Here is a 17,512-nt window from a genome sequence, read left to right as displayed (position 1 = left end):
TGGATTCGAACCTGGGACTAAATTTATTTAGCCCAAATTTTGGACACCAATTGTGTTAGTACTATAACAATTGGTGTCGGGGAGTGAGATCGACCCGGAGCGCGCTTCACGCGCTCAAAATTATAAAGTACGAAATTTGTTTTGTTTTAAAGGAAAAGCCCGAATTTTGAAATCGTGCCATGGCTGTCCAAGGCGACGGGATGCCGGTGGGAGAGATAGAGGGGTTAGAAGTAACCCAGGACTTCGGGGAAGAAAGGGAGGAGGAAAATGGCAATGTGGTTGCGGGAATATCAGGCGCGCAAAATGGCGCGCTCGCTCACGTGGTTGAAGGGTCCCAAAATAGCGGCGCCGCGGAGGGCGAGCCCGCGGTGGCGGCTGGGGACGCTGGGCAAACCGGGTTTGACCTCAGATTATTCTTGACCCAACTGAATGCAAAAATGGATCAAATGGGGAACCGGATGGAGGCTCAGAATAAGCAATTGGGGGTAATGGGAAACAAAATGGGGGTAATGGGAAACCAAATGGGGGTAATGAGGGACGAAGCGAGGGGTACCGGTGAGAAGTTAGACAATAATTTTGAGGGGTTAGACAACGGGATAAAAGAGGTGAGAAATGGGTTAATGGGGGTAGAAAATAGAATGGCTGCCCAGGAGAATCAGATAGAAGGGGTGAAACATGGGTTAACGGGGGTGGAAAATAGAATGGCTGCCCAGGAGAATCAGTTAGAGGGGGTGAAAAATGGGTTAATGGGGTTAGAAAATAGGATGGAGGACAAATTGCGGGAAATAGGGGAACAATCCGCCCGGGAAATCGAACAGATGGGGAACCAGATGGAGGAAATACGACGAGGGGTGAGTGAGGAGGTCTCGGGGCTACGCGAGGAGGTAAAGCGAGGCGAAAAGCGTATAGAGAAAGAAGTGAGGAATAATACGGCTAAGTTACAAGGGGGAATAGAAGATCTGACGGAGGAGGTGGAGCAGCTGACAGAGGGACAAACTAAGTTAGTGGAGCAGGTTCAAAAGAACACTGCGGTACTAGGAGGGTTAAAGGCGACACAAAAAGAAATTAAAAACGAATTAATAGCGACGCAGAGGCAATGTCAGATGGTACGGGAGGAACTGACAATGAGGGTGGAGGAGGTGACAGAGATAATGGAGACAAAGGACCGGCAGGTGAGGATGCACATAGAGACGGTCACGGTAGCCTTAGAGGACGAACTTGAGGGGACGCACCGAGAAATAAAAGAGGTTAAACAAAAACTAGAGGAAGTGGGAGAAGAGGTGAGTGAAATTAAGAAGGGACGGACAGAAACTAAGAGGGAGATAAAGGAGGAAGTCATGGAATATGTACAAGGTCTGTGTTCAAATCATGATGCGGTGCTCACTAACCAAATAAAAAGTTTGCAGGTGGCAGAGGAGGTGCGACGAGGTACGGAGGTGAGTGGCAATGTACATGATGTGAGGGGAGATTCAGTCGGCTTGGGGATTGGTTTGGATCCGGGTGTTCGTGAAAGGCCGTTGGTGAAGTGTGCGACAGGTCAGGTGTGCGAAAAAAGAGGTGTGCGAGAATGTCCGACCATGGGGTGTGTGAGGAAAAAGTGCACGCCGAGGAGTGAGTGTGCCGTCAGGAGTGAGTCGGTCGTAGCGCGTGTGCGAGGGAGCACAGGGAAGCGCGGTGTGGTGAGTGTTACGGAGGAGGTAACGAAAAAGTGTGCGCGGGAGGATGCGCGAGAAAGGTGTGTTACGGACGGGTGCATGGGGAAAGCGCATGCTGTCAAGAGTAAGGGAGAATGCATGCCTGTGGTGAGTGTTACAGAGGGTGTAACGGGACAAGGTGCGGCAGAGTGTGCGCGAGAAAGGTGTGTAACGGACAGGTGCATGGGGAAAGAGTGTGCTGTCAAGAGTAAGGGTGAGTGCGCTGGCAAGAATGGAGGTGAGAGTATTGAGAGTGACAAGGAGAGTGAGTTGGTTGTGACAGGTGAGCGAGGATGTACACCTGGGATGGAAGGATGCACACCTGGAATGGTAGAGCGTGAGTGGGAATGCACGCTGGAGTTGGTGGTGAGGCACGTGGTTGGGTGTGCGAATGAGGGCACACCTGTGATTGTCACAGAGGAGGGGGCCGAGGAGGGGGCGCGAAGCGGTTTATTGGTGAGGTGTGCGAGCAACGAATGTGTGCCAAAGTGTTCGGTGGTCAGGTGTGTGACCAAGGCTGTGAGTGGAATGGGTGTACCTGGGTGTGTAAGGAAAGGTACGAGGAGCATGGGCACGGCTGGATGTGTGAGCAAGGAACGGGCTGCGGGGTGTAAGCGTCCAGGTGAAGCATCGACGTTAGACGGGGTAGAGTTTAGAACGACTTATAGCCGAATCGGGCCCTCGGTGCGTGCCGGGCTTCGCGTGCCGCGAGAACCAGCGGGGATCCGAACCACGGCGGTTTCGAAAGAACTGCCGTGCGCGATCCACGCTGGGCCTCGCGTGGAACGGCCGCGTCCGGGCTCCACTAGACGGAGCGGGCCGCCCGATAGGAAGGGTCGTCATGGCGACCACTTTCTATTGAGACGTGCCGGCAGGTCGAGATCGGGACATTGGATGGCTCCACGCCGAGGTGGTGCGTGGGATCTCGGCCCGGGTAAGCCCCCATCCCTGCCACGGATGCGGGACGTATCCAGCCGCTGGCACAAAAGAACCCGCGTTCATGGCTCGGCTGTACGAAGCCGAGCTTTCGAAGGAAATTGGCGCACCGAGAGGATGTAATAAGTAGACGGGTGATGGTGATAGTGATAGTGATTTAAAACGAAATTTAGAAAAGTGAATAGAATTGGCACTAAATAGAAAATTTTTGACTTGTGGAATCTGGACGAACAAAATTGATAGTGAGAGACCCCCGATGTGGTGGGATGGCAAATCCACCATCCCTCACAGAGTGGGGGCAAAGGAGCAATAGTTTATGGGGTGTATGGCAGTGAAAACTAGCCCGGGTGGGTTAGGATATATCGTGTGTAGGGATCTAGCGAAGATGACATGAGGTAACGTTAAGTTTAGTTAGTGACTGATACCTGTAGTGGGGACGCAGGTAGATTAGTGTGGTTGATAATGACGTGGGAGCGCAATAGTTTAAAGGGACGACTGGGAAGCGCAAGTTTCAGAGGGGAGGAGTTAGCTGAGATGATGCCGTGTGTGTGAGTGATTGAACAGGTGTGATTGCACAGGTGTGCAACTGAACAGGTGTGTGGAACAGTGTATGAGTGATGATGATGGTGAGGTGTATTGTGATGACCAGATGGTCCAGGAAGAAAGGAGGGTGCAGGTGGCACCAGGTATGATTGCACAGGTGTGCAACGACAGGTGAATGGAGGACAGGTGTGTGGAATAAATGGTAGTGTGGAATATCTGGAGTATTGGAATGGATGGTCGTGGAGTGAGAATGGTGGAAATTACGGAGTGGTGTGCATGGTGCGAAGGTGTGAATGGGGGAAGAGTGGACCCCCATCACGGATACCCGGGGCGGGTAGTGTAAGTGTTAGGTAGAGGGTACAGGTAAATTGTGGTTGGATATTGGCATCTGTGGTGCGGTTGCAGAATGGTACTTGGATGGGTGCATTAGTGTTGTGGAAATGGCTGGGCGTGTAGCCTGTTAGTGTGTGTAGTTGGTTTGGGCACTCCACCACTGTAAGGATGTCGGCCAGGTGAGGCCGCAGGTGGGCTCTGGGAGCCGGTAGTAGTTGTTGTGGATGGGGCCCGAGGATCCGGAGGACGGACCCGGGTAGCCCAGTGCCAGAGGGCACCATGGGGTGACAGAGCCAGGAGAGGGGCTGCCCCCAGTTAGATAGGTTAGGGTGAGGAGCTAGGTAAGCTCGGGTGGCAACTACAGTGGTGGAGGTGTGCAGGTGGGTAGACCTGTTGGGAGAGCTACACGTCGCGGCCCAGAAATTGTGCGAGGGCACCGGGAGATGAATCGGGGGAGTGAGACCCCAAATTGAAAAGCACCACAGTTTGGCCAATGGGAATTGGTTTTTAGAACCCATAGTGTAAGAGGGCCAATGGTTTGGCCGGAGAAAGACCCCGGGTAGTGTAAAGTGTGTTAAAGTCGTTTAGAGGATAGTTAGGATGAAGGATCTCCTCGCACCATCTGCACCCACTCACCGGAGGTGACAGGTAACTCCACACCATGCCATGGTTTAATTATTTTTATGATGCAAATGTTTGGATTGTGAGACGCATCATGACGTGGGTGTGACATTGTGCTTTGATGTTCCATCTCTGCCTCCTTATGAGGATTGATGATGAATTGATGATGGCAAATTTTTGAAGTAGAGGGATTGTGGTGACGAATTTGATATAGGGGAAATATGGGGAAGACGTGACAGTAGTGACGAATTGGTAATGTGTAGGTTTTGTACATATGGGGTAAGGGCAAGGGTGGGCTAGGTAACAGGGGGGTGACGTACGGTAGGGACGAGCTTTCTCACTGCGCCCTCCGTACGCATTTCGCCTTGCATTGCCTTTTTGATGTGTACCCTTGAGACCTTACCCCTCGCTCATTTGTCTTGTCCCCCTTTTGTCTCCCACATGACCTGTGCGCCGTTGGGCGCCGAGGGGAGCGTGCGTGGGTCGGCCATTGTGCGCCCGAAATTCCCAGAACCAGCTGTCTGCATCGATGCACCACATTATGGACCACATGTCAGTGGCCGAGCACCACTTATGGACCCCATGGGTTGGGGCAAGGCCCCTCTGCTGGAACCGGCCATGAGGGCCCGAAATCTTGCTGGCGGACCTTGGCCACAGGGCACCGATGCCCCACAGGTGAACCACACGTAGTCAGCCCTGTGGGCCATAAATAAAGATAAATAAAATGGACACGTTTGGGCAAGCTTTATTGCAAATAGGCCGCCAGTAAGCAAAGCAAATGAAAATGACAACAACTGGAAGAAATAATGATAACCAGCAGAGGGAGCCGAAGAGCAAGAGACACCTGCAGGGTTGGGTTTGTTGGTTTTATTTTATTCATTGAACAATGGGGACTGCACCGATTGGTGCTTGGGTGTGTATTGGTGCGTTGTTGGGTGCTTTAATGGTGCATTGATGCAGAGCAGACTGTCCTCCCCCCAGAAAGAACAATTACAGGTCCTGGGTTAGTTTTGTAAATAAAAGCAGAGTCATTGTAAATAATGCTCCCCACCGTCAGTGTATAGTTTGAAGACCATTCCGCAATTCGGTTAACTGTGGGCGAAAGTCTGTTAGGCAGGGTGCAATGGAGCAGCGGGACACATTTATTTATGTTTAAACTGTCGCACTCAGGGTCAGGTTAAAAATAGAGGGAACTACACCTACGTGTCACGCTAAAGCTAAAAGTTGTAGGCCCGGGACGTGCCTAAGAGGAGGAGAGTGCAGTGTTGTGGATATGAGGACTGTATATATATATTTTTTATTGTGTGCTGTATGATTATTATTATTGTTGTTGTGCTGTGCCTCCTGCCTCCGGAGCTGTGTAAGATCAAAAGGGCGTCCCATAGTCCACAAGCATACACGTCAGCCAATCATAGGATATTCATGTTCGATAGTTATCTCTTATTCTGTGTTTTAGGATAAGGCTGTGTCTCCCATTAATTAAAAGTACTCCATTGCACCAGTGAAAGAGAATAGATCCCCTTCCATTCCCATCCCCAAAAATCCCCATTTCCTTCACATCCCCCTTTCGTGATTGCCGACCCTCGATTGCCATATTACATCCCCTCTCGTCATTGCTGAGCCCTCGATTCCCAATCGCCTCCCCTCCAATAACCGCCATTGACCACGAGGCTCGAGTCAGGGAAGAAAGGCGTGTCTCCACCTCGTCAGAGGAGGGGAGGGGCGCGCCCGCCCGTCGTCATCCGGGGCGGAGCCCGAGGGTCGTGCGACCAGCCAGGGCCGAGGTGAGCGCCCCGATGGGCGTGTCCAAAGCGCCGGGGGCGTGATCGCTGGGGGCGCTATAAAAGGGCGCAACCGGAAGTGGAGAAAAAAAGAAGAAGAAAGAGAGATGCACTCTGGGTTGGTCGGAGAAAGAGAGAGAGAGGAGGAGTTGGTTGCACCGAGAGAGAAAGAGAGAGAGAAGAGTTGGTCTGAGTCGGGTGCCAAAAAGGAGGGTCAGTGGTCACAGTTGGTTGCGGTGGTGAGAAGTCGGTGGTGAGAAGCGAGTAAGACAAGGCCTGGCAAGGCAACTGCAGGCCGCCGCAGCAGCGACACCCGGCAACCGCAAAAGGGGGCAGGAACGGCGGCTGCTGAACGCGCCGGTTGTGCGGCGGGACCCCCCCTTGGACCTCTCCCTCTCCCTCCAGCCATCCACATCCTGCGATTCCTGCAATTCCCCGTGTGAGTCGTCTTTGTTTGTTCTGTCCTGGGTAATAAGTTAAGTCTGTAGATAAGCTAAATTTGCACTGTGTCACCTGCGTCTTGTACTTGTAAATAAACTGAATTGCTTTTTGTTGCTTGTGTGTAAATAGTAGAAATAAATTCAGTAGTAATATTTCAAACCTTTTTTTTTGTCTCCGTTTTCCTCTTGCATTGCGTCGCTTTTGTCTTTTCCCTCATTGAGCAGCTAGGGTGCGATACAACCAACGTTCGGATGGAATCGGGTGAGTTTTGTTAGGTCGCGGTTTTAAACCACCGCTCGGTCTATAACATCCTAACCGCGATCTATAACAATATATATATATATATATATATATATATATATATATATATATATATATATATATATATATATATATATATATATATATATATATATATGTATATATATATATGTATATATATATATATATATATATATATGTATATATATATATATGTATATATATATGTATATATATATATATGTATATATATATATGTATATATATGTATATATATGTATATATATGTATATATATGTATATATATATATATATGTATATATATGTATATATATATATATATGTATATATATATATATATGTATATATATGTATATATATATATATATATATGTATATATATATATATATGTATATATATATGTATATATGTATATATATATATATATATATATATATATGTATATATATATATATATGTATATATATATATATATATATATATATATATGTATATATATATATATATATATATATATATATATGTATATATATATATATATGTATATATATGTATGTATATGTATGTATATGTATATATATATATATATATATATATATATATATATATATAAAAAAATATATAAAGCTCATTCTAACCAGTAACTGATTTATATTGATATTGGGTGTCATTGAAAGCTGAAATGTGGCATGCCAACAGACATCGAAGCTGGTACCCGGGAAAATAACAGAACCGTTGTAAAGTGTCTGTAAATGAAAACTTAAATAAACTAGAACAGCACTCAGGAGAACACATACCTCCGCCAGACTGAACAGTATGTTTTGTATCCACTGATAGGCCGGATCTGGATTCGGACCTGAACAAAAATCGAATCGGCTTGTTCTTGTCACCTAACCAACTCATCCACCAAGTTTAGTAACAACTCGTCCATAACTTTTTTAAATATCATGGTATGTATCGCTTTTGGCCCGATATCCCAATGGTGAAGAATGACTGAAAAAAATTAATAACTGCCGTATCCGAATCCATATTCGGATCTTCACCAAAATCGAATCGATTCGTCCATGTCAAAAACACATCCTCTCCACCAAGTTTCGTCCAAATCCGTCCATAACTTTTTGAGATATCTTGTTCACAAACAAACGACAGACAGACAGACAGACAGACAGGGGTGAAAACATAACCTCAATCCACCTTCGGTGGCAGAGGTAAAAAAAAATAACCGTAAATGCATCCGTAAAAACAAAAAACCTGAATTGATATCAAACATTTGAAAATTCTAATTTATATAACTGTAAACTGTGACATAAAAACCTGAATCGATATCGAGCAAGAGGTCGCTGATGCTTGCCTATAATCGTAACGCTTCTATTTATTATGTACCTACGTGCAAGACTCAAGAATAGTTAATGATTTGTTTGCATATTATTTGTAGATGTCCAAGGGCGCAATGACGATAGGTAGCGACGTACCTGCCTCCCCTTCGCTCCACGTGGACCGATAGCTCCTTGGGGCCCTGGGATCCCCTTCGACGTCATTATATGACGTCATGGTCATGCAACAGAAAAAAGAAAAAATCAGTTAAATTCCACACCATAAAAATAAAATCAAGAATCACCTGGTTGTTTTTGTGTTACGTACGGCCGCTACTGCCATCACCGTGCTGTGCAATATCTCACTTGTGAGGATAGCTCACTTATAGTGAGCCAACCCTAGCTTTGTGCCTAGGGTTACCCGCTTTTATGTACAAACATTCATTTATGGCGGCCATTTTGAAATTTCAAGGTCAAGGTGGCTATTTTGAATTTTCAAAGTTGTTCAGTTGAATTTGTCATGTCAGAAAACATTTAATTAGACACCAATATTGAAATTGACAATATTAACCGTATTAGTAAATTTGACCCCCTGCCCAAAGTGCGTTGACCTTTTCATGTTTCTGTCCATAGCGCGGTAACTAAAGTTCGCAGATAAGGCAAACTATACCTTTTTGGATTCCTTATGACCAGACGAGTAATTTGGTATACTTTTCAAAAGGATTAATTTTTTTTTTTTTGGACCCCTGTTTGACCTCATTTGACCGCCACCGAAAGTTTCCAGAACTTTGAAGAGGGCAGCCCAAGCCAAATTTGTTCAGTACCCTTCAGGCATGTCAAAAACACTTTCAAAGCTTTGTTCCAGAGATCTGGTCACGGGACATTAGTACTGATCCTCTACTATGGCTTCAGCTGGTCATCATTATCGATGTGTGAATCTGCGTGCATGAGGAACTCATAAACGTGCCTTCTCTTTAATTGCTCGTGCCATCAACTGCCTCTTCCTGCTTTCCCAACTACCTAGCACCTGTAGCAGTTCAAGGGCCGGACTAATGAGCTCTCCATGATCGAAGCCTTTGCACTTCCTTTTCCGTTAGTTCCTTTGCTCCAGGAGGCCCTCCCGCATTACAGTGAGTGTTTCATTAGCACGTTGAGGTTAGTTCAGGTTTAGGATGTGTGAAAAATATAAATGACGGTGCTATTGCGATTAAAGACCAATTACCAAAAGTAATGGGACAACTTCCCAGTCTGAACATGCATGGTTTATCCCCACAAAGAAAAACCGATTGTACTCGATAAAGGTGTCTTGTTGTGATATTTTGTACAACACACCACTCTTTTTTTTCTGTCTATTCTCTGATATTGCTGCCTCTGCTCTCTGCACTACGACCCTCCCCACCTACTCCAGGATGGATGCTTTTTTTTGCTCCAGTAGTATAACTCCCTCCTGGTTAAACTTCCAAAATCCAGGCTTAATGTGCACCTCAGTTCATTTGTTCCTCACTTCCCTCATCCATGGCACCAACTTCCAGAGTCTGTTCTTCATTCCCACTCTTCCCTCCAACGCTTCATGCAAGCAGTTTCAAGTCGAGCATCTCATGTCATCCCTCACCATGACCATGATCTTTATTAACCCCATTAGCCTTCCTAATCCAACCCTCTTACTTAACAAATTTCAGTGTTTCCGCCCTTTCTTTCTTGGTGGTTTATCCTCTTGCTGGTTGTGTTGCCCCTTGATCTACCCTACTGTCCATTTAACCTTGCTCTTACATGAACCTCACTCTTGTAGAAAAAAGCCTTCAAAAAATGTTCTGCTTAGCCAACTCCTGTTATGCTTAATGGTTTATGTATTAGAGGATCATTGTGACTGAGTTGCATCATTTATGGATGCGACAAGACTGGTGACCGACACCTTGAGTAGCTGAGATTACAACTTCGTGGATTTCAATTTTATGGCTTCCTCGATGTTTGATGAAAAAATAAAAGAATAAAACAAGTACAGATACGTGCAAAATGTGTACCCACGTATATGTGTACCCATGCGCGCGCGCACACACACACATACACACACACGTATATGTGTACCCATGCGCACACAGACACGCACAGGCACACACACACAATACCCCCCTCCCCCCTCTCTCTCTCGCTCGGATATGTATATAGTTAAGCTGTAGCCATGTTAACCTTTACTTACAGATGCACCACGTACGCCAGGCATCCCCGTCTCCCCACGGACTCCAGGAGGCCCCTGCGGGGTAGAGTTTAGCAGTCGTGGAGTTATATGCAACCACCAAACAGGAGATCTTGACTTGCTAAGATGCAACTTTGAACATTCAATTTGGAAAATATGAGAGCAAGGCCTTAAAATTGGACCAACACAGTGGCTTATTCAAGGTCGGACTTGGAGTAAAGGACCCAGGTGGACCCAATCTTCAATGACTTGTAAGGTCATGAGACATTCTCGGTAAGAAATGGCCTCATGTTTGAGCAGAAAAGGTTCTGGAACACGGACTATGGATTGCAAAATACGCAACTGTTGCTACAACATCTCAGGGTACAGCCAATGGCCTGGTTGTCCTTGTGCTACGTTTACGGCCACTACGTGAGACATCTCAGTGAAGACCAATAACAGTTACAGAAACGGTTTCAGCTCGCGTATGTGTACGTACCAACTCGCCCTTGTTGCCCACAGGACCAGCTTCAGCTGGAAGACCGGGATCACCCTGCAATCACGACAGTCAGTGTCAAACCGTATTCTTACACTATCCCACTCTTAGCTACACTAAGGCCTTGTCTCCACGAGATGATTCGTTACTTCTCCATAACGCTTAGCTTTATGGAAGATGGCAACAGGACAAAACACGTTTGACTGCTGGGTGATGGTGGTGCTGATATAAATCATAGCTCAACCATAAGAAAAATCTTTAGCAGTCATCTTAGTAGCTTAGGATGATGGTATGTCTACCAGCTGGTGGTGGCGAAGACATGGTACCAAGACGTTCAAGTCAATTGACTGGAGTCGCACAACCACTGGGAATTGTGTGGGATATTCTGATGATGTGAAGAGACCGTGAAGGCCAGAAACAATTAATGGTAAAAATTAAGGGGCAGGAATTTGGCCAAGGCACTGACACACAATTGCCTAGTATTTTCAGGTGGTGTTGTGGGATCTTTGACATCCACAACATAGATGCTGACAGGATATCTGGATTAAAGGCCTTTCCAAAAGAAAGGTGTACTCTATGGGTCAAGGTTGCGAAGTCGAAATCTTGAACGTCAAAAAATGAATGCAGGCGATAAAGGTACAGAAGCACCAGTCACTTCCGAACTTTATGATAGAACTCAAATGTTTGTTGAGGTAGCGATACCCACCGGGAGACCCGCTTCACCTTTCACCCCGACTGATCCTGGTGGACCCTGGAACACACAGTTAAAAGGGGGCAGGTTGCGGTGAGCAACTTTCATAAGTCAGTGTTGCTTCATGAGCAACATTAGAACAAATCTTACACTATGGATCCACTTATGGGATTCCAAACATGGGTTCCACACATGGAGATCCACACTTGGGGTTGCACACATGGAGATCCACATGTGGCGTTTCACACATGGAGATGCACACGTTGGGTTCTAGACATGGAGATCCACATGTGGCGTTTCACACATGGAGATGCACACGTTGGGTTCTAGACATGGAGATCCACACGTGGGGTTCCACACATGGAGATCCACACGTTGGGTTCCAGACATGGAGATCCACACATGGAGATCCACACGTGGGGTTCCACACATGGAGATCCACACGTGTGGTTCCACACATGGAGATCCACACGTGGGGTTCCACATATGGAGATCCACACGTGGGGTTCCACACATGGAGATCCACACGTGGGGTTCCACACATGGAGATGTACACGTGGGGTTCCACACTTGGAGATGTACACATGGGGTTCCACACATGGAGATCCACACGTGGGGTTCCACACATGGAGATGTACACGTGGGGTTCCACACTTGGAGATGTACACATGGGGTTCCACACATGGAGATCCACACGTGGGGTTCCACACATGGAGATCCACACGTGGGGTTCCACACATGGAGATCCACACGTGGGGTTCCACACGTGGGGTTCCACACATGGGGTTCCACACATGGAGACGCACACTGGGGCTCCACACATGGAGATCCACACGTCGGGTTCCACACATGGAGATCCACACGTGGGGTTCCACACATGGAGATCCACACGTGGGGTTCCACACATGGAGATCCACACGTGGGGTTCCACACATGGAGATCCACACGTGGGGTTCCACACATGGAGATCCACACGTGGGGTTCCACACATGGAGATCCACACGTGGGGTTCCACACATGGAGATCCACACGTGGGGTTCCACACGTGGGGTTCCACACATGGAGATCCACACGTGGGGTTCCACACATGCAGATCCACACGTGGGGTTCCACACATGGAGATCCACACGTGGGGTTCCACACATAGAGATCCACACGTGGGGTTCCACACATAGAGATCTACACGTGGGGTTCCACACATGGAGATCCACACGTGGGGTTCCACACATGGAGATCCACACGTGGGGTTCCACACATGGAGATGTACACGTGGGGTTCCACACATGGAGATGTACACATGGGGTTCCACACATGGAGATGTACACGTGGGGTTCCACACATGGAGATCCACACGTGGGGTTCTACACGTGGGGTTCTACACGTGGAGATCCACACGTGGGGTTCCACACATGGAGAACCACGTGTGGGGTTCCACACATGGAGATGTACGTGTGGGGTTCCACACATGGAGATCCACACATGGGGTTCGTTCCACACATGGAGATGTACACGTGGGTTTCCACACATGGAGATGCACACGTGGGGTTCCACACATGGAGATGCACACGTGGGGTTCCACACATGGAGATGCACACGTGGGGTTCCACACATGGAGATGCACACGTGGGGTCCACACATGGAGATGTACACGTGGGGTTCCACACATGGAGATGTACACATGGGGTTCCACACATGGAGATGTACACATGGGGTTCCACACATGGAGATCCACACGTGGGGTTCTACACGTGGAGATCCACACGTGGGGTTCCACACATGGAGATCCACGTGTGGGGTTCCACACATGGAGATCCACACGTGGGGTTCATTGAAATAGCATGTCGCTCCAATGTAAAAGCTTACGTTGAGTGGCAATGTAGAATTGAGGAAGATAAAGTACTGGAAATAAAGAGTGGTGAAATATTGGCAAAAATAACAATAAAATGATTGCCAGGCCTCACCGCCAAGCCCTTCTCTCCAGCTGGGCCAGTTTTTCCATGTTTTCCAGGTTCTCCCTGCAGTCGATTACAAAAGAGCATTTATCACAATGTTGGACTGCATTGTTTCCTGATTATGTTTATCATAAATATTCTTAAGGTTATTATAAATATTATTATTGTTCATATCCCATGTTCTCATTCACTTATTGAATCCCATGTTCTCACTCGGTCTCTCCAATAGGATCAGGTTTCGATCCCGCATGTTTACTTCTCAGACTAACCCCTGATACCGTTTACCCGGAACTACTAGGCCTCAGAATCTGTCAGCCTGTTTTGGACGGTCCATATCTCCAAACTGACCATTGAGGCCCACCAGTCAACACCGCAGTATTCGCTACAGAGCTAAGTCCATTCTAAGTTGTCCAGAGCTCATTACAATGTTGAAGGAAGTACCATGGAGAATGGGTCCCCGGACCTTGGACTGATGCGGTTGCTCACCATTCTGCTCCCTTGGAGGTAATGCAGTCCAAGGCTCTCTGTGTTATTGAAACCTTTCGGAAAGAGTCTGCTTCTGACCTACCACAGGCTGGTTGATGGACTCTCAGTTTTCTATTGCCTCACTCCTCCTGCCCTCTCCACTAGCCCATCCAGGTTGCATATACTCATTACTGTTTACCCTCCCAAAGACTAAACTGGTCGCTCACCTCCATTACTTCATCCTTATATACTCTCAGCTGTGGAAATGACTCCCCAGGTTTGTCTTGTGCCCTTCCCATCATCACCACAAACTTTCCTACATACCCTGCCCTCCTTGCGCCCCTTTCCGCTCACCCGTTCATACATGATGTCTTTATCTCCCTGTTCCCCTATTAATCGTCTGTCAGCCTGTGAACCTGCTGCCCTCTCTCTGAAGAAGATTAAGATGAAGAAAACGAAGACGAGGAACTTAGGATTCAGGACGAGGATTAATCGAGATAAAGATTGAGCACAATGACGGGCTAAATAGGTAAGAGGTTACCTGAAGACCATTGCGGCCGGGAAGCCCATCTGTCCGATCGATTCCATTCACTCCCTGAAAAAGAGAGACAAAAGTGATAAAACAAAAGAGTAAGTGAGAGATTTAAGAGGATGTGAGTGAGATCAAGGTTGGGAGTAATGAGGCAAGATGATAAAAAGGTAGATGACAGGAGAAAGGTTGGATAAGTGGAAAGGTGGATGTGCAGAGAGGGAGTAAGAGATAATAAGGATGAACTCCTGAACATTCCAGTTCCAGTTGTATCAGGAAGTTCAAGGAGCGCACACCATTGGGCTCACCTGCTCACCCTTGGGCCCTACATGGCCGGAGAGACCTTCCAAACCAGCGTTGCCCTGGGTTGAGAGGAGGAAGGGAAAGAGAATGGCAGATAAACATTGGTGTCGAGTGAGGTCAGAGGTGAGAAGTACAGCTGAGAAAGAGTACAGCACAGTCTCGCATTGCAAGGCCTCATATCACTCACCACATCTCCCCGTTCACCAATGAACCCGGCAGCTCCTTTGGGCCCCATCACGCCCTTAGGAAAATAAAACATCAGAAAACAGTTGGTACACGCCCAGAGACCATTAATAGTTACCTCTGGATATTCACCTTGTTACCCCTTTAAAGTTCAGCAACTAGTTATTTCCTCTGCCATCAAAGGTGTGAGGGTGGTCTGTTTTCACCCTTGTTTGGTTGTTTGTTTGTTTTTTGTTTGTGTACAGGATATCTCAAAAAGTTATGGATGGATGCGGAAGAAATTTGGTGGACAGATTCGGTGTGTGACAATAGAGAAGTCCTTCAATTTTGGTAAAGATCTGAATCCGACAGTTAGTTAATTTTTTTTTTTTTAAGTGATTCCTCACCATTGAGAGGTGGGCCCAAAAACTATTTTTAGCATATTTCAAAAATTTGTGGACGGATTCTGGCCAAACTGGGTGGATAAATGGATTAGGTGACAAGAACAAACAGATTAGATTTTGGTTCAGGCCAAATCAAGATCCGGCCTATCAGTGGGATACAAAATGTAAACTGTTCAGCCTGGTGGAGGTATGCGCTCTACCGAGTGCTGTTCTAGTTGAAGATGTAGTGTTCCACATATCGCATCACTCAAGCTGCTGCTTAAAAAAAAAGTTTGCATTATTTGTGCATTTATTTATTTGTCTTGAGGAGGATTTCACAATGTGTTCATCCTGTCCCCCTTCTCCTCCTCCCCCGATATTTTATATACCGCTTTACCCCCCTCCCCCCCAATATTCTCCCCACCCTCACCCAATCCACATCATCAAACAAAGGATAACATTGCAACAGGCTATATACTGCTAATGGTAAGATTTTTGAAATCCCAAATCAATACGCGTTTGAAGATAGAAAATGTACCAACATAGTGACGATTGGAAAACGTCATCAATTCATTTTCATCAAATACAGGGTGTCCTCGCTTAACGTCGTCCCGGTTAACGTTGTTTCGTTATAACGTCTATTATAATTAGATACCGAGGCTTCAAAGAATGTCGTGATTATTTACCCATAACTTGCTATTACGTCGTCGAGATAAATGTATTCCTTGTGAGATCTATCGATCCATTTCACGTCGTTTCAATTAACGTCGTGTTTTTCAGGAACGCAACCACGACGTTAACCGAGGACCAAGTGTAACTGTAAAAAGTGCAGTTCAAAACGGGCGTCTCAGATGCTCACCATCTTCCCTGGTCCTCCCGGAATTCCGCGTGGTCCTTGGATGCCTGTATGACCCTATAAGATTACAACACAAACATATTTGAGAATTCAACAGGCTGGAATCTCTGTCATCAATTTTAACAGGCCAAATTACCACCTTCTTGTATGGTCAGCCAGGAAACGTTTGTGGCCCAGGTGTTTAACGAACCGGCTGATTATCTTGGTATATCAAGGATATCATGTCTTGACCTCCATGTATTAAAACGGGTAGTGTTAATGGATCGCTTTAAGCTGCCACCTCCTACCAGCTGTGAACAAACAATAACCTCAAAGGTTAACTTATAACACAGTAAGATCATCTGCAGTGCATTCAGAAAGTATTCAGACCCCTTCACTTTTTCACATTTTGTTATGTTGCAGCCTTATACTGAAATCGTTTAAATTCATTTTTTCCCTCATCAATCTACACTCAATACCCCATAATGACAAAGAGAAAACAGGATTTCAGAAAGTTTTGTAAATTTATTAAAAACAAAAAACTGAAATATCACATTGACATAAGTATTCATACCCTTTGCTATGACACTTGAAATTTAGCTCAGGTGCCTCCCATTTCTCTTGATCATCTTTGAGATGTTTCTACACCTTGATTGGAGTCCACCTGTGGTAAATTCAATTGATTGGACATGATTTGGAAAGGCACACACCTGTCTATATAAGGTCTTACAGCTGACAATGCATATCAGAGGAAAAACCAAGCCATGAGGTCGAAGGAACTGCCTGCAGAGCTCAGAGCCAGGATTGCGTCGAGGCACAGATCTGGGGAAGCCTACAAAAAACAATTCTGCTGCATTGAAGGTTCCCAAGAGCACAGTGGCCTCCTTAATTCTTAAATGGAAGAAGTTTGGTACAACCAGGACTCTTCCTAGAGGTGGCCGCCCGGCCAAACTGAGCAATCGGGGGAGAACGGCCTTGGTAAGAGAGGTGGCCAAGAACCCGATGGTCACTCTGGCTGAGCTCCAGAGATCCTGTGTGGAGATGGGAGAATCTTCCAGAAGGACAACCATCACTGCAACACCCCACCGATATGGGCTTTATGGCATCAGGCAGCAACATAACAAAATGTGAAAAAAGTGAAGCGGTCTGAATACTTTCTGCATGCACTGTATACAGTATGTAATATGTATGTATGTGTGTGTGTGTATGTATATATATATATATATATCAAGGATATAATTATATATATAAAGCATGTGGTGAGGTTGAAAGAACTGGGAAGTGGACGTGTGCTGTGTGCAGGAAGGGTGTCGGAGTGAACTCCATTCAATGTACAATGTGCGCTGAGTGGGTTCATCAAAAATGTAGTGGTTTGAGAGGGTCATTAACCAGTGTGGCAGCTACATTCAAGTGTAAGGTGTGCACAGAGGGAGCTGCAGATGGAGGAAATGTTGAGTTGGATCTTGGAGACGGCGTGAAGCTGGAAGGTGTGAAAACATTTTGCTACCTCGGAGACATGCTGAATGGAGAAGGTGGATCAGACTCGGCAACGGTTGCTCGAGTGAGATGTGCATGGAA

General features: G+C 46.4%; 1 protein-coding gene across 1 annotated transcript in view; it reads right to left on the bottom strand.

Annotated features, from left to right (window-relative positions):
• Nucleotides 1-17,512, bottom strand: part of LOC137428690 (uncharacterized) — a 220,452-nt gene that overhangs the window by 13,583 nt on the left and 189,357 nt on the right. Inside the window, exons 15-23 of the mRNA XM_068118595.2 lie at nucleotides 15,959-16,012; nucleotides 14,742-14,795; nucleotides 14,560-14,613; nucleotides 14,264-14,317; nucleotides 13,267-13,320; nucleotides 11,321-11,365; nucleotides 10,618-10,671; nucleotides 10,143-10,196; nucleotides 8,105-8,158 (exon numbers count right to left, since the gene is read on the bottom strand). Coding sequence (XP_067974696.2) covers nucleotides 8,105-8,158; nucleotides 10,143-10,196; nucleotides 10,618-10,671; nucleotides 11,321-11,365; nucleotides 13,267-13,320; nucleotides 14,264-14,317; nucleotides 14,560-14,613; nucleotides 14,742-14,795; nucleotides 15,959-16,012 — 477 coding nt within the window. The remainder of the gene's footprint in view (nucleotides 1-8,104; nucleotides 8,159-10,142; nucleotides 10,197-10,617; nucleotides 10,672-11,320; nucleotides 11,366-13,266; nucleotides 13,321-14,263; nucleotides 14,318-14,559; nucleotides 14,614-14,741; nucleotides 14,796-15,958; nucleotides 16,013-17,512) is intronic.

This window comes from Myxine glutinosa, chromosome 5 (genome assembly GCF_964187855.1).
Source record: "Myxine glutinosa chromosome 5, kmMyxGlut1.1, whole genome shotgun sequence".
Classification (NCBI taxonomy): Eukaryota; Metazoa; Chordata; class Myxini; order Myxiniformes; family Myxinidae; genus Myxine; species Myxine glutinosa.
This window is presented reverse-complemented; position numbering and strand designations above follow the sequence as displayed.